Genomic DNA, 23,663 nt, shown 5'->3' on the forward strand with positions numbered 1-23,663 from the left:
AGAAGAGCCTGACCCAAGAGGCCTAAGGGGCAGAGAAGAGCGCTGGCCACACAATGTGTTCTCGCTGGAGATGGGGGTGGGGCAGGGAAGGGGGCCAGAGGAGTCATATTCTAGGCCCACGAGGATGCTGAGGCCCAGGGAGGAGACAGGCCTCCCCAAGGCCACTGGAGGGTCAGGAGGGCACATACCCTCAGGCTTGAACTGTATCTGCCCTCCTCCCACTGAGTGTGTAGACCCCAGGAAGGGCCCAGCCACAGGTCACGCCCTCCCACCCTTTCACCCTCCATGGCCCTCTCTCACAAGTGTGCATAGCTGTCCTCCCTCGGTTGGTTCCTGACCACCTGGGAGAGAGCAGATGTCCAGCTAGTTACTTCCTCCTTCCTTCGCATGCCCTCATTTGGCCCTCCCTGTCTCCCCTCTTGCGACCTTTGAGGAGGCCAGCTGCCTTCCCCTGCTAGCAGGAGTCCTATATTTTGGTGACGCTGACAGACACCACACACTTCCGGGTCAGGGGGATCCCCACAGTCATTTAGATCCCAATGGCGGCGAGGTACACCTCCCTACAGCTTTTGACCCAAGCCCAGCTCCCTCTCATTGGGGCTGGCATACTAGGCCTGTGCCTCGCCTCTTCCCTGAGAATACCTAAAGGGACCGTCCCCAGCTCAGCCCTGCTGGAGCGCTCTCATCCTCCCTCTGCCTCCTCCCTACGTGGACAGCACCAACCCCAGCAGTGACGTCTATAACAGTTCCTCCCTGCCCAGGTGGCACCCCAGGTGGGACCCAGGCAGCCCGAGGGTCCTCTGCCTGGACGCTCAGCTTGGGGGAACCCAGGGAAACTCGAAGGCCTAAAGGCAGACCTCCACCCCCTGAGAGAGGGTGCTCCCTGGCTTCCTGCCTTGCTCCTCTGCCCATCCCTCCTCCCCGTGCCACGCCTGGGGGAGCCCCTCAGTCCTGGTGGGGCCCTCATTTCTGCAGGTCAGGGGTGCTGCTTGTTGGATCTCGCCCACCTCAGGCTGGCAGATGCCAGCCCAGCGCCTGGAGGGAAGCACGCACGCACACACACACAGAGCGCGGCTGCGAGGACAGAGGTAATGCTTTATATTAATTTTTCTGTAACAGGAAAAATCAGCTTTGAGATATTTTCTTTTAAATCTCCTCATATTTTTTCCCTCTTTAAAGAAAACCAAAGGTACCCAGAACTTCTCTGCAGAACTAAAGACCAATGCAGCTGCCGCCACCGCCACCCCTGATCCAGTACCCGCCCCGCACAGCTGCCTCCCCTCCCACACCTTCTTGAGATTCTCCTCAGAAATGCCCGTGACCTGCCAGGGCACAACAGGAAAGGGGTGCCCTGCAGTCGGACTGCCCAGCACCTAGGTGGGGGAAGGCCATGGTGGAAGGCAGAAGATGCGCTCCCCAGAGGGAAGGCACAAAACAAAAGCCAGCTTTTGTGAGTCTCAGAAGGCCTCAGAGCAAGGAGACAACCCTGAGTCCCCAAGGGGGAGAACAGAGGACAAGGGGTATGGCTGACCATTACAGCCCTAAGTGGCTGGAAGCAAGAGCTTTTGGTGACATAGGCCACTCTTTGTATGTGAACACTGGGGAAGGGAGCTGCCTGAGTGTTTCAGGCCAGTGTGGACTCAGAGGTCAAAGTGTGTGTGTGTGTGTGTGTGTGTGTGTGTGTGTGTGTGTGTGTGTGATTGTGCAGAGAGCTGGTTTGGAGGGTCATGGGCAGTCAGCTCTCTGTGTGGCCAAGCTGGGGGTGTGGTCGTAAAGCAGTATCTGCACGTGTCTGGCTATGTGACATACTCATTGCCGGAAAAGGGTGGGACACAAGATTGTGCTCAGCCTGTGGTGTTCAGAAGCCCCTTGGGCTCAGCGTTGGCTGTGTCAGAAGTGGACACTCCTGGGGCACAGGCCCCGGCTGCAGAAAGGAGTCCGGTGGTCCATCGTCCTGTGGAACACGGTGGAGAGTCAGGGACAGCCACGGTCAACTTTGGGTGAAGGGGGTCAGAAGCAGGGGGCTTTGGAAGCCAGGCCACTGTGGGTGGGAATGAGGGGGTGCCCTGGGAGTCTAAAACCAGGAGGTGCCGGCCTTGAGTTCAGAACTCCTGGGGCTTCTCCCAGAAGTCCGCTCAGTTGACTGGACTGGCCAGACTTCCACAGAGAAGAAAGATGCTCCCTCATCCCAGTACTCCACAGCCCTTCTCAGGAGAGCCAGAGAGCTGGAACTCACTCTGTAGACCAGGCTGGCCTCGAACCCAGAGACCCACCTGCCTTTGCCTCCCGAGTGCTGGGATTAAAGGCGTGCACCACCACCACCACCTGATGATCCCTAGTTTTGAAGGATAGTGCGTCCGTAGCTGGCTCTGGGAGCTGGGTCTGCCCCTTCATGCTCACAACCCTGCCATGCATCCTGCTACCATCAGTGGCTGCCCTGTCCCCATCCACACAGCCACCCTACCACCAGCTCCCCTCTGCTCCGGAACCTACTTCAAGTCAGCATCCTAACTGTAGCATGACCAGCAGCCTCCTTCCATGGCCAGAGCCTGGCTTTCTAACTCCTAGCACATTCCCTGAAGTCCTAACTAACCCTAGAGAGTGCCCTCTGACCTCTGCTCTCTACCTGGACACCACCATCAGCTGCCCGGGTCTCAACACCCTCCCCGAGTTTCTGCCCCTCCTCCTTGCCAAGCCTGGCCCCCAGGACAGAGACTGCTAAGATAGCCCATTTCTTTGCTCCCACAACATCACTGCAGAGGTCAGCCATGGGTGAATCCGAGTCTCTGCTTAGCATCTCCCGCTGTGTGGGCAGAAAGCAGAGGGCCTCGGGCGGCTGTGACTTTATCAAGCCACTAGCCTGGCCACTAGCAGCCACCCAGCTCCTGGGCCCTCCCACGACAACGGGACAATCACCGGCCTCCTGCAACCCTCACGGCAGGCCCCACACCCACTCTCCTCCTCCCTGCACCCCACAGCAGAGCCCATGGCCGTCCATGCCGCCTGTGCCAGCCGAAAGGAGTACCAAGCAGGACGGTCTCCATGAGTTTTACCCGGCCTCCTGCCTCCTGCACCACCCCAGAGCAAATGCACTCCCTGCCTTCCCCGTCATTCTCGCCACCTCACTGCTCCCTCAGTGGCCCCCCATGAAGCCACAAGGACACCCAGTGATGCTCAGCAGTGTCCACCTCCCTCAGGCTCCTCGCACTGAGGCAGCTTCTAGGGAAGTCTGTGCTCATGCTAGGTGTGTGTGAATAAGCATGTCCACATGTAAACCTGTGTGGACCGGTACCCACAGACACGCCTCTGTGCATGTATCCACAGGCATACTTGCGCACACAGGCATCCACATGTTATTGCCTGTGACTGTGCCCTGGAGTAAAGCGTGTACGCATGTACACGTGTGTAGATGCTTGTGTTACATGTGTGCACAAACTCCCTGTCCATGTGGCTGCTCTCTCCCTCGATGCCCTGGACAAGCTCTGGCAGCCTCCTCAGTGTCTGCACCGATCTCCGGCCTACCCCCCCATCTCCAGGTATCTCCCAGCACCTGCTCCTCTCCCTGTGTCAGAATGCCTCATACACACTGGTTTCCATGGACGCGCAACCACACACACATACACACACACACACACACACACACACACACACACACACCAGCCTCTCCCATGGTGCAATCCGACCTGCAAATGAACTGACAGGTTTTCAAAGTGAAAGTGCAAGGTGAGGACGACACACAGAAACCCAGGACGGGTCAGGGACAGCAGAGGGGGGCATCCCGAGGACCACCCACCTGGGTCAGATCTGTGTCACTCTGCTTCTATCTCGTCTCCTCTTCCTCCTCTTCCTCCTCCTCCTCTTCTTCCTCTTCCTCATCTATGTGGCCTCGGTCCTTGGAAACGTCACCAAACTCAAAGGTGCCTTCGATGTCCAAGACCTGCAGGTGTTTCAGCCTCCGGAAGGCGCTTTCCACCACGGAGCCCACGGCCAGCTTGTTGAACCTGGGTGGTGGTCCACGGGGTCAGCGGCAGGAGGCCAGGCTGCTGCCGTCATGCCTACCCAGCTCAGAAGGGAGAGTGGGCAGGGAGTGGGTGCCCGGGAAATGCCACAGAAAGTTGTAATGGTGTGGTGGGAGGGGGGTGGGGGGAGAAGCATGGTGCATCATGGGGAATAGACCTGTTGGAGCACCCACAGCTCAGAGGAAGGGGATGGCAGAGGACTGCCAACTTCAAGACAAGAGAGGTCTCCCTCTGTGCACCTCACAGGCAGAGTGGCAGTCACGGGAGCTGCCTCTGCCACCCTCTGATTGGCACACAGACTGGGCCACGTCTGAGCTGGTAAGGGATGTACTCAGCCCTGATGTTAGGCCCAACACTGCCTCAGACACTCAAGTCACATCACCCCAGGGTCACCACCCTGAGCCTCTGCTATCTTACCTTCTGTCTGCTCTCTGATTTGGGGGTGGGGAGGGTTGGGGTATGGATAGTCTGTGGGAGTCTGAATTCCCTGAAGTCCCCGTGGGGACCTAGGCATGTGCCCGATACCTCAGCCCCACCTGGCTGGCTGTGGACACAGCGCTCGCAGCCGTGAGGTAGGCAGATGCTCTCTGGGATTCCTCTCCCATCATTAAGCCACGGCAGGCCTGGCAGAGCTGTGCTCACCCTCGGGGGCTGAGGAGGCACGGGCTTGTGGGGTCCTGCAGCCTGCCCAGGGCTCCCTGGCCAGACAGCACTGAAGCCAGCCTCCACACCCACTCTCCCCCTGGAAGCTGCTTCCCCGTGCCTCTGCTGTCCTGTTGGGGGTGCAGGCAGGCCTGCCAGGACCTCCTACCTGAGAAAGATGCCCTTGAGGTTGGGGGTGGAGTCGAAGGCATTGGCAGGAACGGTGCTGATCTTGTTATTCTGCAGGTACAGGTACTCGAGAGACGGGGGGAGCCCCTCAGGGACCTCGGTGAGCTGGTTCCCAGCGATGTCCAGCAGCTGCAGAGAGGAGCAGGGGAGTCAAGGACCCCCCCCCCCCCCTGCCAACAGCTCACAGGCTGCCATTGAGCCACATTCTATCTGTGTCTAAGGAGAACCCTAGGGGCCTGACAACCCACATTTTCCAGGTGGGGAAACAGCTCAGTGAGGTTAATCCGTTTCAAAGGGTCTGGAACATGCTGTGCCGGACTCCACAGATTGTTCTAATTGGTGTAGCTCCTAGCCAGCTCCTTCTGCCTCTGTACGTGAAGCCACAGCCTGCATGTCACAGTCTTGAACCCACCTGTCACTCCCATCAGACTAAACACGTCAGGATCCACATGTGCAGGGCACAAGCAGGCCCCAGGCTGGCCAGGCTTGAGTCACCTCATGCTTGGAGCCAAGAAGCCGTAGCCAGGGAAGTGGGGCAGGAAAACTGACTTACCCTGGTTCTTTGGTCACCCCTGCTGCCCCTCAGAGTGCCAATGCACCTTTTCCAGACCCTCGCTAGTGCTGCCTGCCATGATCTTTAAGCTCTTTCATCACCCTGACAGGCTGGGGTTCAGGCTCATCACACTGAGGCCCAGATCCCACACAGCTGGTCAGCCAGCATCAGGACTGCAGCAGAGCCCGAAACTTCCAACTCTGTCACCTCCCCGGCCCACAGGGCTTGCTTCCCATTTTGTCTTCACAGCCATTGGCAGCCTCCCCACTCTCTGCTTTATCACCCCCTCGTCCATTCCAGAGACGGCTGGTGCCCACGGGGGCCTGGGGACACGGACTCTGTGGAGATCCGTCCCCGCACTCGGGAAGCCAGACAGGCTGTGCCGGTGGACCAGAGCCTGACAAAACAAGCCGTGGGCTTGGCTGTAATGAGGGTGTAGGGAAGGGCCTCACCCAGCTCTGAGCCAGGAAATGCTTTCCAGGGCATTAGCGCAGGGTGGATTCCAGGCAAAAGGAGCAAGCCACCTGTCAGAAGAGCCATGGTGTGATGTCTCCCTGCTCACTCACCAGATACCCAGGCTGAGGCTAGGGAGGTTGGCTGACCTGCCTGGCCCTCCTAAAGGGTAGGAATGTTTCCTTGGCGAAGTGACACTCAGGATGAATCCTAGGTATGCTGTAACACGGGCGGCGGCCCCGGCCCTGGTTCCTCACGGGACCCCCAGTTCCAGGACTGTGTTGAGTACACTGTGGGGACCCTCCCAGACTTAAAGAACGAAGGAAGGAACAAATGAACAGATGTGTCCAGTGAGAAAGGCAAGTAGAGCGCTTCCGGGCGAAGGAACAGTGTTTGCGTGTGCTGGGACAGCAGCAGAGGGAGCCTCGGAAACCACAGCAGAGCATCTGGCCTGGGACCCCAAGGGAACAGGGAGCCACAGAAGACTGGGCAGGAGTGCCTGTGAGCAGGTGCTTTTCAGGTACAGGAGCGGTGAGCTCTTAGGACAGTGAGGCTCGGCTCTGAAACAGGGCGGATTGGCCTGGGGCATTAGCAGCGTGACTAGAGAGCTTTAGATGTGTTAGGTGCTGGCTGAGACAGGCAGCAGAGACCAGGAGTTTGCCAAGGGCTGCTTCCAAGTGTGAGTCGGTGTGGCCCTTCCCCCTTCGAGAGTTAAGAAACGCAACAAGAGGTGTGGAGGTTTGGGGCAGGTGTGGAGGTTTGGGGCCAAGACTGAGGAAAGGCTATCAGGGCAGCACAGAGGCCAGATTCTGATGTGTGGCTTTCAGCAGGGCGGGCTACATGAGGAGGCCATGCTGCACAACCCGCTGCCTCACCCGTCTGCTCAGCTCGGGGTACCTCCCGACTCCTCTCTGCCTCCACCTCTCCCTGGGATTCTCTGAAGCAGCCAGGGTACACGCTGTGGGCCTCTCTAAAACGTAGGCCTCTCCTCCTACCCAGAATTCAGGCAATCCCCGGGTCCTTAGGCCTACAGTCCTCAGTAAGGGGAGCCCCAAGAGACTGAGGAGGTGTGAGGGAGAGGTGACAGCATTGTGGAGGTTCTCAGCTCTGTCATCAATGGCCCTGGGAGGGGAGCAGAGCTGCCATGGCAGGCTTGGGCCCTCTTCAGTGTTCTGGTGAATTCCACCCGCTCACTGCTCACCTCACTGTCCCTAAAACGGGTTGGTTCTTGGGGCCATCCCTCCATAGTCAGTCACAGGAGCCACACCCACTGGCTGACCCCAGAGGGCTTTGGTCAGGGTCTCCCACCCTCGCCCTCCGGTGAAAGGTAAAATCAACATGGGCAATGTTCCAGCCTCCAAGGTCAAGGCCCAGCTTCTGCAAGCACCTACTCCTGTACTTCAGGAGGCTGAGCCCATGCTGCCCCTCATCCCCCTGAACCAGGGACCTAGACCTGCAGCCATGACTACCTCTCACCCTGACCACCCGTCTCAAGCCTGGGTCTGTGTGTGGTGAGCCGGCCTGGCCAGCCCAGACACAGGCTCCTGTGTTCACCGTGCCCTTTGCTCTGGCACCTGGAGGTAGTTTGGACTGCGCGGCCATGGCCCTCCGACCCTAAGGTCCTCCCCAGCGGGCATCCAATGTGGACAAGCTCCATTTGGCTATCTCTCTGGGGACCCTGGCTCCTGGCACAACTTTCACCCATTCTAGCAGCTGAATAGGGCTCAGGCCGGCCATCCTAGTACAGCCACCATCTTCTCTCGTCTGGGCCCAGTCCTTCAGTACCTGCAGGCCAGCAAGGTCCACCCAGGCACGGGGTCCCAGGGCCCGGCTCCGCAGTCGGTTGCCTGTGAGGTAGAGTTCCCGCAGCTGGGCCATGCCAGCTAGCGCCCCGCGCGCCAGGGCGGCCAGCTCGTTGCGTTTGACCTTGAGCACGTGCACATTTTTGGGCAGGCCCGGAGGCAGCGTCTGCAGGCGGTTGCCGGACAGGTCGAGGGAGCGCAGCAGGCGCAGCTTGCGGAAGGCGTCCCGGTGCACGTGCGGGCTGGTGATGCGGTTGTAGCTGAGGTTGAGCTCCTCCAGGAAGTAGGTGGTGGCGAAGTCCTCGCGCCCGATGCCCGCGATCTGGTTGTGCAGGATCATGAGGGTGCGGACGCGGCGGGGCAGGCCGCTGGGCACGCGCTCCAGCGCGTTGTTGTACAGGTGGACCGTGTGCAGCCGCTTGAGGCCCTGGAAGGCCAGCGGGTGGATGCCCTCGGCCCGCAGCTGGTTGCTGTGCAGCAGCAGGTACTCCAGGCTGCGGATGGGGGTCAGGACCTCGGCGTCTACGCTCTGGATGGCGTTCTTCTCCAGGTGCAGCAGAACCAGGCTGCGGGGAAGGCCGGCCGGGACCCGGGACAGGTTGTTGCTGGACAGGTCCAGGTACTCCAGGCTGGAGAGCTTCCTGGGAGAAAGAAGGGAATCGAGAGGCTAGGCAGGCGCCCATGTCCCACACCTGTCATCCCTGTGGCCCTTTTCTAAACGCGTGACTGGTTCCCGGAGACAGAAACGGTCGCAGACAGAAGCCCCAAAGCTCCTCCGGAGACAGTAAGAAGGAAAAGTGGACACACAGCCGCGCCCAGCTGGGGACAAGCCGAATGCCCACTGGCCCACACTGCCGGGTGCCGTGGCGATGCAGAGGACTGAGCGACACGGGGACCCACCAGAAGGTCTCATTGTCCAGGCCCTCGTCTGTCAGGTAGTTGTTCTGCAGGTACAGTTCCCGAAGGTTGCTCAGCTCACTGAAGGCTCCGGGAGGGATCTTCTCCAGCTTATTGTTCTGAAGGGGAGAGAGGGAAGGGTGGAGTGAGAGGCAGAGGCGAGGACCAGACTGCCCTGCTCCGGGTGGGGTGTGCAGGGGATCTGGGGGCTGCCGGGAGGGACAGTCGAGCCTGCAGCACCAGGTGGGGTGAGCCCCTTCGAACCCACGCTGAAGGCCAGACGCCCAGACTGTCCCCCAAGGTGGCTGATACTCCTGCCACCTACTCTCAGACCCGTGGGCCACGCTTCTCCCTCCCTCGGCGGTGCTGGGCTGGGCCCTGGGTCGGGCTGGGCCCTGGGTCGGCCTCAACCCTTCCTGGCCACCTCAGCGTCCCACCTTGAGGTGCAGCTTGTACAGGGCAGGTGGCAGGTGCTTGGGCACGTGGCGCAGGAAGTTGCTGGACAGGATGAGGATCTCCACGTTGCCGGAGCCGTTGAACATGTTTTCCGGCAGCCCAGCGTCTGCCAGCTTGTTGTTGTGCAGGTACACAGACCTGCGGTGGAGGCCCAAGTCTTCACCCCGCCCGGGCTCCCCGGCCCTTCGGCCAGCATTGCTGTGCGCCTTCCAACTCTCACTCCGGCTGGGAGGAGGGCCCGGGGCACTTTTCTACCCTCTTAACCCGGGGATGCGGAGTTAAAAAGAGCTTCAGAAGCCCACGGTATGGTCAGGGACAGGGGCCGAGGGCTCAGCACCCTGCTAGAAAAAGGACTTCCTGGTCCCTGCCCTGCTCCTTCATATGAAGTTTGGTGTGGAAGTCTTGGGAGTGGTCATACTGCCTTGAGCAGCTTCAAGGGCAGCTCCACCCTCCGGAAGCTGCTCTTTCTGCTCAGACCCCACCACTCCCATGCCTAGGGTACTACTCCTCATTTATTGGACAAAGGCCTCCCTACCCCTCAGGTCTCAGCTTCTGGATCCTGAGCTCCGCCAGGCCCTGGGTGAAAGTTTCCTCACCACAGCCCTGAGCATGGCCCACGGCCCATGGCCCAGCGCACCCTTTCTCAGGGCCCGCCTGCATCTCCGGCTTTGCCTCAGCTTTCCACAAATCTTCCATGCTCACCCCACACACCCAGGCTCATTCCTCTGACCTCAGATTTGGCTTTTGGCCAAAGGTGAGTCCGTAGATCTTGGTGAGATAATTGGCAGCGAAGTCCACACTGATCAGGGTGTTTGGCAGGAATCGGGGTGCCAGTGTCAGCTGGAAAGGGAAGAGCCGGCAGAGAGACCAATAGAGGTGCAGAAGCGAGCTCTGGGCCCTGCCACTGAGGGCCCATCTGCTCCCCTTCCCTTGGTTCTTCCCTGGAACTTCTAATGTAGAAACTTGTTCCATCTTTTGTGCAAACAAAATATGTCCAGCCTGTGCAGCCCTTAGCCTGGCAATCAAAGCCATTTGCTCTGGTGGCCTGCTGGGCCCATGGGGAAGGATTAGAGGTCAGAAGAAACAGTGTGATTTGAAAAGCTGCTCTCACTGCCCCATGCATGAAGGGAAGGCCAGCCTCACTTCATACTTTATTATTTACTTCTATACATTTTGAAGCAGTTCTCCTTGTGTCCAGGCTTATCTCATGTTCCTGGATTCAAACGACCCTCCCACCTGAGTACCAGGGAGCAGGAAAACTACCTCAACTGAACAGCCCTCCCCTGGGCCCAGGCTAGAACCTGCCTGCCCTCCATTGCTTTGCTCAAATGCCATGTCCTCCAAGAAGCCTTCCAAGTGCCTGTGTGACATGTTGGGCTCTCCCTCTGCCCATGTGTGCTGGAGGCCATGGCTGCTTTATTATCAGACATGCTCTAGGTTATAGCAGACAGTATGAGGCCCCTTCTCAACATCCGGGGCAACAGGGACCCAGAGGCCAGGCTGAAGGACACCGGGAGCAACCACAGAGCTCAAGGGAAGAGAAAAGCAGGAGGGAAGGGGAGCCCGTCCACCTCAGGGAAGCCCACCCACCCGCATACTCCATGTCCCTCACCTTGTTGTTGGCCAGGTACAGGTAATTGAGGCTAGTAAGATGCTCAAATGCCTCCTCTGGGAGCCCTTTAAAGGACAGGTCAGAGCCCTGGATAAAGAAGATGCTACAAGGGAGCAGACGAACCACCCACTCGCAATCAGTTCCAGCATCCATCCTGACATCTTTCTCCTGCTCACGTGGCCCAAGCTTGCTGAGGGACTGAGTGGCCCAGCCTAAAATTCCGGCCAGAAAGAAGGGCTCCCTGGGAACGGCTTGCCCCTCTTCAATCTCAGCCCCACCTACAGGCAGGTGCAGCCAAGCTGGCCCCTGCTGACAGATAGCTTGGTACAGTCAGACTGGCTCCTCTCCAACCCCGAGCTGGCCTCTGACATCCAGTTCCTGCTCCAGGACCCCCAGATGCTGGGACAGGTCCAAGTCAAAGGAGAACAGTTACATAAACCACGGGCTTTCTCTCGGTGGAATACTCTTTCCGCGGAGTGTGCGAGGACAGCCAGAGAGAGCGCGCTAGCAAACAGCCATGAGAGAAACAAATTTCTAAAGTGAAGCAAAGCAGCCGCTGCTGCTATTGTAGGAGTTCAACTTTGGTGTGTTAAAAAAAAAAAAAAAAAAAAAAAAAAAAAAAAAAAAACCTAGGGTAAATGACTGCAGGGCACAGTCGTGGCTGTAACTGTAAACTCACTAAAACACATCAAAATTGGGTTGCTTATGGCATATAAGTTATACATCAATAAAGATGCTTTCTTTTAAAACAAGGGAAGGGAGAATACCAAAATCTTAACAATGATAATTCAAAGTAGAGGGATTGTGAAGGGTTTTTTTTTTCCCCTCCCACTTTGTTTTTCCAAAATTACGTACTATGTATTTTCCCCAATTATGTACTATGTTTGTCTCCGGGGGGAAAAAAAGCAACTTAACACTGCTCTTGGATCCTAAGGCCCTTGCAAATTGGAGAATCTCTGGCCAGGTCCCAGGAGGCATTTGCTTTCAACGGCCTGGGACCCACCTCCTGGGTCTCAGACACCCACAGCAGGCTCGGGCCCACATCAGAGAGCCTCCCTGCCAGCCCCACGCAACCCTGGGCTCCCTCCACCCTGAGGTCTGCAGGACTGAGTCCTCCCAGTGGCCACCAGGGCCCTCAGGCCCCGCCCTGCTCCCCTGCACTCCTCACCCCAGCCTGAGTGTCCCTCACCTGGGGAAGTCAGTTCTCACCTCGGGAAGTCAGGCGGTTGTTCTGAAGGTTCAGCGTCTCCAGCCGCTGCAGCCGCGCCAGCTCCTCGGGGTAGATCTTCTCCAGCTGGTTGTTCTGCGGGGAGACGGGCAGCAGCAGCTGGGGGGGGGTGGTGGTGGTGGCGGCGAAGCCTCCCTCTCTGGGGCACCTGCCTTGGAAGTGTCTCCTGAGGCAGCCAGGGCATGGCGCAAACGTGTGCCAGCCCCACCTTTAAGAGCCCACATGCAGGGGTCTGCCCAGAGTTAGACCTGCACCAGCAGCCACCTGGAGCCATGCCCTAAGCAGAAGCGGTTTCCCTGCTTTGGCCCTGAAGTCCCCGCTCCCCTTGGAAGTCTAGGTTTCTGACCATGTGCTCTGGAAAGCCCTCCAGGGCCTGGTCCGTAGCCTAAATCCTCTCCTTCCACCCCATTTTTTTTTTCCTTTCTTTTCTTTTCTTTTTTGGTTTTTTTGAGACAGGGTTTCTCCTTGTAGTCCTGTCTGTCCTGGAGCTCACACTGTAGACCAGGCTGGCCTCGAACTCAGAGATCCACCTGCTTCTGCCTCTGCCTCCACCTCTGGAGTGCTGCGATTTTAATCACATCTTGAGGCGTGTGCCACCCCTGCCTGGCTAAGCCCTTTCACCTCTATTTGACTTCTTAACTTGTCCGTTTGACCCCTGACCTGTGAACACCTGAAGTCAGGGTAGGATCACGTCCCTCCCAGCACCCCTCCCAGAACCAGAGGCACCCACAGCAGGCACATGAGTCTGTACGTGACTGGGGCAAAGGAGCCTTGTAAGAACTGCCTTCATTTCATCCTTTCTTCTCCTCCTGCCCAGCCCCGCCCCCACTGCCGGAGTGACAGGCAGCTCTCCCGCCTTCCTGGGATCTCCCTGGAGAGACGAGCCAGGGGCTGGCACCCTCACTGTATGCACTGTCTTCTAGGATTGGATCCCCTTCTGCAACGGTGTGTTAGCGGTGCCCTATCTAGTCAGCGGCTGGGCAACTCTGTGCCCGCCTGTGCTGAGACGTTTTCACCCTACGAGCTGACTAGCCCAGACTCCTCCACGAAAACAGGCTGCACCTCGGGGCTCTGTAACCAGGACGCCGCCGGTGCCCTAAGGATGGGACCAGGACTCCGTGAGGTTCATCTGTCCTGACACCCTGAATCTGGGGGCGGTGAGGAGCGGCGAAAATTGGAGGATCTGGGCGATAAAGGAGCTATGCGACCATGTTGAAGGCTTGGGGTGGGGGCGACCGCCGGCTCAGTCTCACCTGCAGGGAGAGGTGGTTGGTGAGCTCCGGCAGGTCGCCTGGAAACTCACGGAGGTCAATGCCACCGCAGTCCACAACTCCTTCCTGGGAGCAGGCACACTCCCGGGGACAGTCGATGGTGGCCGGGCCTGGCTCGGGCTCCCCAGGGCTCAGGACCAGCACGGGCTGCTCCTCCTCCACAAACTCATTTTCCTCGGGGCTGGGGCCTCGGGTGCCGCCTCGGCCAACCTCACGTGCCCTCACAGCCAGCGCGGGGCCCAGGAACAGCTGCGGCAACAGCAGCAGGAGTGGCAGGCCCCTGCCGCTGGCCATGGTGCCTGTGGGAGGAGTGGCTCAGGCCCGCCTCCGTGCCAGCTGATCGACGGGCACATCCACTGGGCACGTAGCGACGGCCATCGGAAGCCATGACAGGTCAGAAGGCAGTTGGCCACTCTCGACCTTCACGACTGCCAACCCTCTCTCATCGGAAATGTTCCCTGCGGCGGGGGATAGAAGGGCCATAGAGCCCTGTCCTCGTCGGGGCTTCTGTGACCCTCACCAGCCTGGGTCCTGGAGTGTTTGCTCTCCCACTTCACAGAAAGGAAGCTTGAGGCAGGACCTGGACAGACTTTGCTAAACTCCTGTTGCCCTGACATGGTCAACGTGGCAAGCGTTTGTGTCTCCCACGGCAGGTGTGACCCCAGGTCACATGCAGGATCCCAGGACTGGGCCCTGCCCCTCTTTCAGCTCCCTCTCCCACCATCGCCTCACTTACACAGGACTGTTGGGGCCCACGAGGGGCCCCTCGCTCCAGGCCTTGGCACCTGCTATTATTTTTGTTCAAAATGCCCTTTCCCTCTCGTGTGTGTGTGTGTGTGTGTGTGTGCGTGCGCGTGCGCTTGTGTGTAGGGGGTTGGAGTCTGAGACTTCCCAAGACTTAGCAATAGTCGAGCTGGGTTGTGAGCACTTGGAAGTCACAGCAGCTGGGCTGAGGGTAACTGTACGTGTGGGTTCGGGCTGAGTGACCCCAAAGCCAGGCAAAGAGGTGACAGTCTGCTGCCGTCCTGTGACCGGCTGGGTCCCGCTCCTGATGTTCAGCCGACCTCAGCAGGACCCGACACGTTCACATGACCCCTGCCCCTGCAGACAGTCCCCAGGGCAGCAGGGGCAGCCACAGGCTGAGGATACTCGGCTACCGTTGTCCCCAAGGTCCCTCGGGCCAGGGCTTAGCACCCCAAGGACTCAGAAACGTCCCTGGAGTGTGTTGAGTTGCAACAGGGGGCAACGAAAGCCTCCCCGCCCCCCAGTTCACTGCACCTCCCTGCACCTCAGCTTCCTCCTCTCCAGGCGGGTGCTGTCCAGCCCCACAGTCCTGTCAGGACAAAGCGTGACGACGGACACAGGGCATCTGATGTCGCCAGGTGACAGGAGCCGCTGCCACCACGAGGACCCTGTACGTGCTCCGTTGAGTGGGGGAGGGAGAGGCGTCCCGGGGAACGCCCGGGCTCCAGCCCCCTACTCCTGACTGGAGCAGTCACCAGCACACAAGCCAGGCTCCCTCACACTCCCTCAGGAAATCCAACCGGGCAGCAGCAGGAAGGGCCAGAGCTTGCCACGGCACCGGGAAGTTGGCAGCCATGCTGGAGGGTGAGCCGTGGAGACCAATGGCTAGAGCTGTGAGCTTAGCTCGGGCTCTCCCCAGACTTCAGCAAGCTCTGAAACAGTCTAAATTTTCGTTTCTCACCTATCCCAGAGATGATAATAGGAGTGCCCTCCAAGGGCAATCCGTGGGTCAACGAGGTGCACACAGTAAGTGCTCAATAAATGAATGAACACGAATGTCTCCCTCCCATGACTCCACTCCAGCAGCTCTCAGCCGAATACTATGACCCTTTAATATCCCCAGCCATGAAGTTATTTCCATGCTGCTCCAGAACTGTGATAACCCGATATGGGAGGCGCCTGCCAGAGGGGTGGCGACCCACAGGCCGAGAACCATAGCATGATCCCCTCCCACTCACCTCGTTACCCATTCTACCGTCCCCTCTTCACCCTATCCCATGTCTAGACCTCACTTAGATTTCTCGGTCTAGCCACCCGTGGCCGCACTGTTTCAGACACTGCTTCGTGTTCCGGTTGCCTCAGATACCCCATCTCGCACCCATCCCTGGGCCCGAAACAGAGGTGAGGTGGACTGCACCCCTGTCCTCTGCTCAGTTAGGCCGGGGGTATAAAGTGGTCCCTGGGAGGACTAGATATCCCAGAGAAAGGGCAGGAAGAGAAGAGAGTGACATCCAGGCCCCTGACCCTACAGTCCATGTGCCCTAAGCAGACTGGAGCCCCAGCCTGCTAGCCTGGCAGAGGACCAGGGAGCCCACACATCAGTGAGTGCAAGTGAGAGCCTGGCCCTCCACCCCCTGCCAGCCCTCCACAGGGCACTCCCCTCCCCCCACAGCCATTTCCACAGTCTCCTGCCAAAGCAGCCAGGGGGAGGTGGGGTGCGCCTCAGAGCAGGGGACAGGAAGGGGGCGCAGGGAAGGCGCGGGTCCTCGCGTACACAGGGTACTCACTGGACAGGCTGGTTTTCCTCCCTCACCTTTGGCTTGTCTCCATAAAAAATCCACAGGCTTATCTGTGTGGACACATAATTTAGATCAACACTCAATCTGTATCGAACCAGCCCGGAAGTGTTTCCATCACTACTTTAGAGAGCGGCAAGCAGAAGCAGCCCAGTGGGGTCAGCCAGCGTAATGGCTGTTAAGGGGCCAGGCTGAGCTGGGGCCTCTGCCTTGTCCCATGCTGCTCTTGTGGGTGCTCCCCAGTGCTGGGGTCCTAGTGGAAGCCTGGGGCAAGCTCCTGCCTGAGAGGTTCATGATTCCCTGTCCACTCCTGTGGAGGCTCACGGCCACATGTGGCCACAGAGCACTTCAGCTGTGGCTAGTCCACGCTGAACTGAGTACGCACGGATTTTAACGGCACCGTAGAAAAGAATGCAAAAAACACTTTGTTAATACTAATGGTGTAGAATTCCTCGTTCATTTTATATTGGCTGAGTAACACTTTTCATATATTGGGTTAAACAAAATTAAGTTCATCTATCTTACTTTACTTAAAAAAAGTTATTTGTAGCTGGGCATGGTAGTGCATGCATTTAATCCCAGTACTCCGGAGGCAGAGGCAGGCCTTGACCTCTCTCTGGACAGCCAAGGCCACATGGTAAGATAAAAATTAAAAATCCTGAGAGAGAGAGAGAGAGAGAGAGAGAGAGAGAGAGAGAGAGAATACCATGGCGGGCGCATAGAGGTCGGGAGCATCTCCTTCCACTCTTGTTTCTAAGCCTGCACTGCATTCCCCATGCTAGCTGGGCATCAAGCTTCCAGACAGTTCTCCTGCCCCTGCCTCCCATCTTGCCATAGGGATGCTGAGATTACAGATGTGTCCTTCTGGATCCGGGGGTTCTGGGGATTGAACTCAGACTTGCATGCCTAGTGCTTTTACTCACTGGGTCATCCCTCTGGCCTTTCATTTTATTTTCCTTAATGTGGCATCTAGAACACTTTACAGCTGCATTTGTGGTTCACATCATATTTGTTGGCCGGTCCTGCTTTAGAGTCTGACACACAGACTGAGATGAGACAGTAAGGCATAGAGGTCACAGGGGCCCAGAGGAAGCACAACATTGTCATGGATGTCTTCCTAGAGGAATTCGAATCTTGACTAGCCATTCTGGTTGGCAAGCATCAGGCAAGAGGGCAAGAGAGTCGGTGTGGTGTGTGTGAAGGCCTGGCGCCAGAGTCTGTGTGGAAAGCCCCCGGAGCTCACCAGACTGTCTGTAGCAGGTGAGAGCTGGGAATGACACAAGCAGGCACAACGGCCACAAGTGCAGGGCAGGTTAGGCCATGGAGCATCAGCCTGGTTCCTGGGAGCTGAGGAGATGCTGAAGTGAGGAGGGCAACAGACAGGCTGTGGACAAGGTTGTGCAAGGGACAAAGAGGCCAGAGTGCTGGTGCAGGGATGGAAAGCAGGGACGAGATTCCAGAGCTGATAGGAAGAACAGACAGGGCTCGAGCAGATGCTCAGATGGCCTCCCGCATGTGTGCTGAGTGTTGAGTGAATGCTCACTGAGCCCCAGCTCTCTTCCCGGCTACCATTTGCTGGAGCGGTAGAAAGCTCGGGAGTAGGCAGGAGCTATGTCCCTAATCTGCAGGCTGGAAACTCAAATGCAAATAGTCCCCACTGCTGCCCACCCCAGAAACCTCCTCTCTTCAGCAGACCTCTGCCCAGAGGTCTTAGCTTGTCCTTCAAGGTTAGGCTGACAGCCCCCCCCCCCATTCTGGGAGTTGAATGAATTTGTGAAAGACAGGGGAGAAAGACCTACACTATCACGTGTTCAGATTCCCTGCTTTCTAACTTAGCATGTGATGATGGTGGTGGTGATGAAGAACAGGCTGGGGCTGGAGAGATGGCCCACCTGTTATGAGCAGCACTCCACTTGTAGATGTGAGTCCAGCACTCAGTGGGATGGCTTACAAGGGCCTGGAGCACCAGCTCCAGGGGACCGGATACCTGTGGCCTCTGCCAGCACCTACCTGCACACACAGACGCATAATCAAAAACAAGTCTTTAAAAAAGAAGAAGAGCAAGGGCATGGCGGCTCAGCCAGTAAAGGCTCCTGCCTCCAAGCCTGGTGACTGGAGTTGCAACCCCAGGACCCATGTGGCAGAGGAGGACAGCTAGTTCTGGCAAGTTCTCCTCAGACTTCCACAGATGTTCTATGGCGTGTGCACACAAACACACACAATAAAGAAACAGATTAATTAATTAATTAAAATTAAGACTGGAACTAAAGTTTGTCTTCTGCCCATGCCCCTGAGCTGGTCTTGAAGACTGAGCAGTAGTACCCCCCCCAAAAAAAAAAAAAAAAAAAGAAAAGGGAAAGAAAAGCCCTCCAAGGTGTGAGTAGAGGCAGATGTTTAAGCAGGGTAAACCGGGAGTAGAAGTTGGGCATGGAGGCACAGGTTGCAAAGGGCATCAACCACCATGCCAGGAAGCCATTAGGGTTCCAAATAAGTCATGACCAGCACCCTTAGGTATGATTCCAATAAGCCCACGGGTGCCACCTCCTACTCAGGATTCAGACAGAGGGAACAGAGATGCACAAAGTCACTGATCTGATACTTCTTACCTTGCACACAGAAGACAGAGCCTAGGGCTCCAAGAGCCGGGGGTGGGGGAGAGGCAGAAGCCCCAGACCGTTCATTGATAAGCTTCCCGGAGCAGCCCAGGACTTTCCCAGGGCTGTGCTCTCTGTGAGCCCGGGGTCTGGTCATTTTGGCTTTCCAGGGCAAAGGGGAGGGGTGGAGGAGGATAGGTCTTCCCAGCTCGCACCCCACCTGCCTCGTCGCGCCCCACGCCCCGGCAGAGCGCAGTCTCACATTCCGCTGCAGACGCTCAGGTGGCTTAAGGCGCATCCTCGCGCCACCTCTCGCATGCCTGCATCCTAGCCTGGGCGCCTGCTTTCCTCCAGCAGCTTTGGCTGCAGCTGCCTCCCAACCTGGGCCCCAGCCCAGGAGCCCCAAGCCGACCCCACCCCCCTCTTCCACCTGACTGCAGGTCAGGCATTCCACCTCGCCAGTCCTGGTCCGCCCCCTACCCCGACCCAGCCCCGGGCTGACGGTGGTTCTGTGACAGGCACAACCCGGGACGACCACGCTCCTTGCCCGGCCCCTTCTCCTGTCCCCCTGGAAGCAGCTGACTAGACAGACGGCGGGGTTACGGCCGGAGTTACGCAGCGCCCCGAGTTAGGTCCCACAGAGGTGGGTGAAGCCAAGTCCCGCGGCTCGGCTGTGCGCCTCACCTGCCCAGGCGCCCTGGGCACCGGTTTCTGCCTCTTTCTGTGCTCGTTTCTGTCCGTAAGGCGGTCATCGTCGGACTCGGTGGAGCCCCCGACGAACCGACGGGAAAACCGCAGGATGCCCTGGGCCCAGGCGCTCAGCGCAGAGGTCCAGGCCCCTTCCCGGTTCCACCTGCCCCCACAGTCCCTGTCACCGGGCCGCGTGCCTCCACCTCCCCTCCCCATCCGCTCGCAGATTCCTTCCAGATGTGCGCGGCGGGAGGAGCCCGAGGGCCGGGACCTCCGAACAGCGAGTAGAAAAGGCGCCCCCTGCCCCCGGATCCCGAGCCCACGGGGCTCCTGCCCCGCTGAGGAGGTGTGGCCGCCCGTGCCCCTGGCGCAGGGTCCGCGGGCCGGGCCGGGCTGCGGCGACCCTCCCCGGCGGCGGCTGGGGCTCCGGGCGAGGAGCCGGAGCGGGCGGCCCGGGAGCGGCCCTGTGGCCCGCGCTCGCTCGGCCCAGCCGGCCGGCCGCGCTCCTACCTGCTGCTGCGCGCCGCGCCGCGGGCGGAACGGGCTCCCGGGCGTCCGCCGCGCTCGCCGGGCTCCTGTCATTCAAGGAGAGCCGCGCGCGCAGCGCCGCCAAGTTTTGTTGTGGGTTCTGTCTCCCCGCCTCTCCCCCGGCCCCCGCCCCGCGAGCATCTGCCGGCCGCCGGCCTCTCCCGACACAGGCGCAGGGTCCCGCCGGGCGTGGGGAGGGCCGGAGGGAGGAAGGGAGGGGAGGGGAGGAGGGAGGGAGGGCCCGCGCCCCAGGCGCCAGGCTTGGCGAGGCCCCGCTTCCCGGGAACCCCGGCCGCCGCCCCCGGCGGGCCGCCGCACCACGCCCCCACCCAGCACCGGCCAGGCGGGGTGCCTCCGGCTCGCCACCTCCGGCTGCCAGCCTGCGCGGGGGTTGGGGGGAGGGCCGCACCCAGTCAGGCCCCCTCACCTGCGGACAGGCTCCTTCCATCCAGGGCCCCAGCGCTCAGCTTCTTCCCCATGCCTGAGAGCACTCTGTAGCCGTCCCGGGCACAAGCGCCTTTCCTGTTCCCTTCTCCCACCCCGGGGTCCTGGGCTGTGGCTAAGGCAGCCCCAGCCAAGACCCTGCTGGGCCCCTTCCCGGCAAAATTCCTCCTCCTCCTCCCCACCGTCTGCCCTCACTCCATGGCCGTGGGCCCACAACTCGGTTGAACCTTAAAGGATAGTAAATTAGCCCGGGATCTTCACGCAGGAAGGTCCTAGCCTCGGAGAAGGCCAGGGGTTGAGCGCGGAGCACTGAGGCACTGTTCTGCTCCCAGGAGCTGAAAATGGTTCCGAGCAAAGGCGCGTTAAGTGCTAGCAGCTGAAGCAACACTGTTGGGCGGCCAAGGGTTTGAAAGGGTTTGTGGGACTGGGTTTGGGTGCTACCTGGCACCTCCGGCTGTGCAGCAAACCTCTCATACGTGCTCCGGCCTTTGGGCAGGACCCACCTGGCTCTCAGAGATGGGTAAGGATAATAAGTCACACGTGGGACCACTTGGCCACCTCAGCTGCCAAGACCCCCAACGGCTCTGGTAAAGTGGCTCCAGACCTTTCACTCCCGCGCTGCCAGGCATTGGTTTCTTAGAGCCCAGCAAAGGAAGGCTGTTTCCCCATGGAAGAAGTAAGGATGTGGCTGGCCCCTGCCTGGCTGCGGAACTACCACCACCATTCAGAGCTGGGGGTTCTGGTCCACCCACCCGCCTCAACAGCCCTCTGACGGGAACAGGCAGATAGGTGGGTAAGTAAGGACAGAGTCTGGATTTGAACCCACAGCCCTCTGTTTCCATTACCCATCACCGAAGAACTTAACAAGAAGGGGAAAGGGAAATATTTTGCCTTCTTTGGCCTCAAATTCCGATCCTGTCTGAGCTCAAACTTGAAAGTTGGTATGAATCACAGGACTGGACAGGGTCCAGCAGAGATGCATCTCTTGTTTTCTGGACAGAGCCTAGACTCAAGCGGAGCTGAAAGAAATGTATTCTGTTGGTCTGATCACCCAAGAACCAAAATCTTCCAGAACGAGGTGGATCAGCACACACTGAGAACCAGCAACTGGCACCGTCCTTAACTCTCCTGGCCTCCCGGCCCTGGAGGGATTGTAGGGTAAAGCAGACTAGACCTGGAAGGGCCAGGCTGTTTTAGGGGCCAGCCACTTGGAACGCTACACACTCTTAAAACTAGCTCTGCTGAGCCGGTGCCCACACACGCTGTGTCTGTGTGTCTGTGTGGTGCCGAAGGCATAGCTGCAGGGCAGAGGCCCAGTCTGGAGGAATCGCTTGCGGCTCCCTGTGCTGCTTCGGCCCCTCCGCTGCTTCTCAGGGGCAGCATCCGTCTGAGAGCAAGACAGCGCATGGTGTCAAGCCCGGGTTTTGGATGCAGATCTGAGCCCAAAGGACAAGTAAAGCTATACGTCAAACACTGTCTACGTGAAACAGAAAGATTCCTGGACTCTCAACAGCATTGGACTCACAGTCAATACTCAAAAAAAAAAAAAAAAAAAAAAAAAAAAAAAAAAAGTGACACCCAGGCCTGATGAATCGCCAAGAGACATCCAATAGAAATGCAAAGACTAAAGTCACAGAGCGTGCCCATAATCCTGGCAGTTAGCTGGGGCAGACAGCAAGTTTGGAACAGCTAGCTGGACTGCACAGTGAAATTCTGTCTGGGAAGGGTGGTGGGGTGGGGGTTGGAAACCTGGCTCAGCAGGTAGAGCCTTGCCACACAAGCCTGACGACCCAGAAGCCATGTAAACGCACACCCTGTAGCTCATGTGTCTGCGATTGCTGTGCATTGCAGCAAGGAGATGGAAGTGGAGACAGGAGAACCCCCAAAAGCTGCCTCAGCAAAGTCCAAGGTGAGGATGGGTACTGGAGCCGGTCCCATCTCCCCACACTCACACCTAAGCCCTCATGCCTGTATTAACACACCAACACACATATACACGGAGATTTTTTTTAAGGTGACAAGTCGAGAAATAAACTCCTGTACTGCCTGGCCAGATGCCTTCTGATTAAAAACAAAGAAGCAACACAAAAAGAGGGGAAGGACAAAGCGTGGGTGACACAGAGCTGAGGCTGAAGGACACACCGGCCCTGGAGGAGCATTGATGGCGAAAAGCAGAGAGGAGGAGCAGCGAGCTGTTTATTATGCTTTACCAGCAGAGAAGAAAAGACCCCCTCCTGCTTTGAGCTTAGGACTCAAGACCTTTTCCTTCTCCAGCAGCGAAGTCCTGAACACGAAGCCACGGCAGGAGCGTGATCAGATAAGAGCTCTGTTTGGGTCTGTGGGGTTGTCTCTGGAAGGCTTTGCTGTTGCTGCTGCTGTTTTTATCATTAGGGCTGGGGACTGCACTTAGGCCACTGCATGTGGGAGGCAAATGATCTTACCTCTAAGCCCTGCCCTTGCCTTTTAATTTTCTTTGAGACAGGGTCTTATCAGGTTTCCCTCGCCTTAAACTTTTGATCTGCTCACATCCTATTTCTCAAGTAAATGGGCTTATAGGCCTGCAACTATCACATCTGCCTGAAGGCTCTTGACAAATGCCAAGACTTGGGCCAGGGGCTTACTAAGATGGCTTACTGGTAAAGTGCTTGCATGAAGATCAAGGGTTGTTTGTTTGTTTTAAGCACAATGGCATGCACTGATAGTCTCAGAAATTGGGGGTGGGCTGTGGTGGACACCAAATCCCGGGGGGCTTACTAGCTTAATTGGTGAATTCTAAGCTCTCCGAAAAAAATAAAGTAAAAAGGCTAGATCAATTGGTAAAAATGTTTGTCATACAAGCATGAGGACATGAAGTCTGGATCCCCAGCACCCACACAAAAGCCAGGCATGACACAAAATCAGGGGATGTTGCAGGGTTTCAGGCAGGCCAATCCCAGTTCACTGGCCAGCCAGCTTGAGGAACCCTGTGCCAAAAACTAAGGTGGACAGCAACTGAGGACCTCTGACCTCCAAAGATATGTGCACGCATGTGCACATGAACACACACAAAAACAAAGTTCATCAAGGAAGTAGAGAATAATGGGAAAACCACAGCTGGAGACAGAACTGCAACTTGGGTCTTCAGTTTCCAGCTCAGCAAGACTCTCTTGTGCAGCAGCCATTCAGCGGTCCAAGGGCCTACCACAGAACAGGACGGGTCAGGCAGTACGCCCCACGCCACCTTCACACTGAAACCTGAAAGCTTCTCAGGACTCCATTTCTTCCAAAGTTATGAACAAGTCCAAGCATAAAAAGTAAGCAGGAGAAGCAAATCTTCTGGCTCACAGAAGAAATATTTAAAAGGAGAAGTCCTCAAAACTGGAATGTTGCCCGTTCAGATGACCCTTCAGCCATGACCAAGGCCTGTCTCACAATGGATGTCCTCAGGGTTAACGCACTTCCATGGCTGGTGCCTCTAGTCCACTCACTACCAGTTTTTATTGCTGAGAAGTTCAACTGATTTTCTTTTTCTGAAAGTTTATTTTATTAACTTACGACTTTTTTACCTGCCCATATGTGTATTAGGTATCTACTTGGTACCCAGGGTCAGATGCCCCTCCAACTGGACTTAGAGATGGCTATGAGCCACCATGTGGGTGCTGGGAATAGAACTGGGGTCCTCTTAAGCACTGAACCAACTCTCTAGCCCTCTACTTAGCTTCAACAACACTTCTCATCCTGTATTTCCTCCCTTTCCTTATAATAA

The 23,663-nt window shown here is 57.8% G+C and overlaps 1 protein-coding gene across 3 annotated transcripts; it reads right to left on the minus strand.

Moving 5' to 3' along the window:
* Positions 1–1,075: 1,075 nt before the first annotated feature.
* On the minus strand, positions 1,076–19,610 carry Podn (podocan). 3 transcript variants are annotated; one of them, XM_021661127.2, is made up of 13 exons: positions 19,457–19,610; positions 17,555–17,672; positions 15,680–15,715; positions 13,105–13,421; positions 11,833–11,926; positions 10,624–10,688; positions 9,742–9,851; positions 8,993–9,149; positions 8,559–8,674; positions 7,642–8,299; positions 4,831–4,979; positions 3,794–4,001; positions 1,076–1,954 (listed from the first exon to the last, which is right to left on the minus strand). In XM_021661127.2, the coding sequence occupies exons 4-12, from the start codon at positions 13,414–13,416 to the stop codon at positions 3,821–3,823; spliced, it is 1,842 nt and encodes a 613-aa protein (XP_021516802.1). In that variant the 5' UTR covers positions 13,417–13,421; positions 15,680–15,715; positions 17,555–17,672; positions 19,457–19,610; the 3' UTR covers positions 1,076–1,954; positions 3,794–3,820. The 3 variants fall into 3 exon arrangements, with proteins under 3 accessions (XP_021516802.1, XP_021516795.1, XP_060222077.1); XM_021661120.2 differs by having other exon boundaries at positions 15,654–15,715; XM_060366094.1 differs by lacking the exons at positions 15,680–15,715; positions 17,555–17,672 and having other exon boundaries at positions 19,457–19,547.
* Between the last annotated feature and the right edge of the window lie 4,053 nt (positions 19,611–23,663).

The sequence above is a fragment of the Meriones unguiculatus genome, chromosome 12, assembly GCF_030254825.1.
Source record: "Meriones unguiculatus strain TT.TT164.6M chromosome 12, Bangor_MerUng_6.1, whole genome shotgun sequence".
NCBI classification, from domain to species: Eukaryota; Metazoa; Chordata; class Mammalia; order Rodentia; family Muridae; genus Meriones; species Meriones unguiculatus.

Coding starts and splice junctions, on each gene's coding strand:
- Podn (XM_021661127.2), bottom strand. CDS start 13,416: ATGGCCAGCGGCAGGGGCCTGCCACTCCTGCTGCTGTTGCCGCAGCTG. Junction 11,927..13,104: donor CCAACCACCTCTCCCTGCAG/GTGAGACTGAGC, acceptor GTCTCCCCGCAG/AACAACCAGCTGGAGAAGAT. Junction 9,150..9,741: donor GGCCAAAAGCCAAATCTGAG/GTCAGAGGAATG, acceptor CCTCCACCGCAG/GTCTGTGTACCTGCACAACA.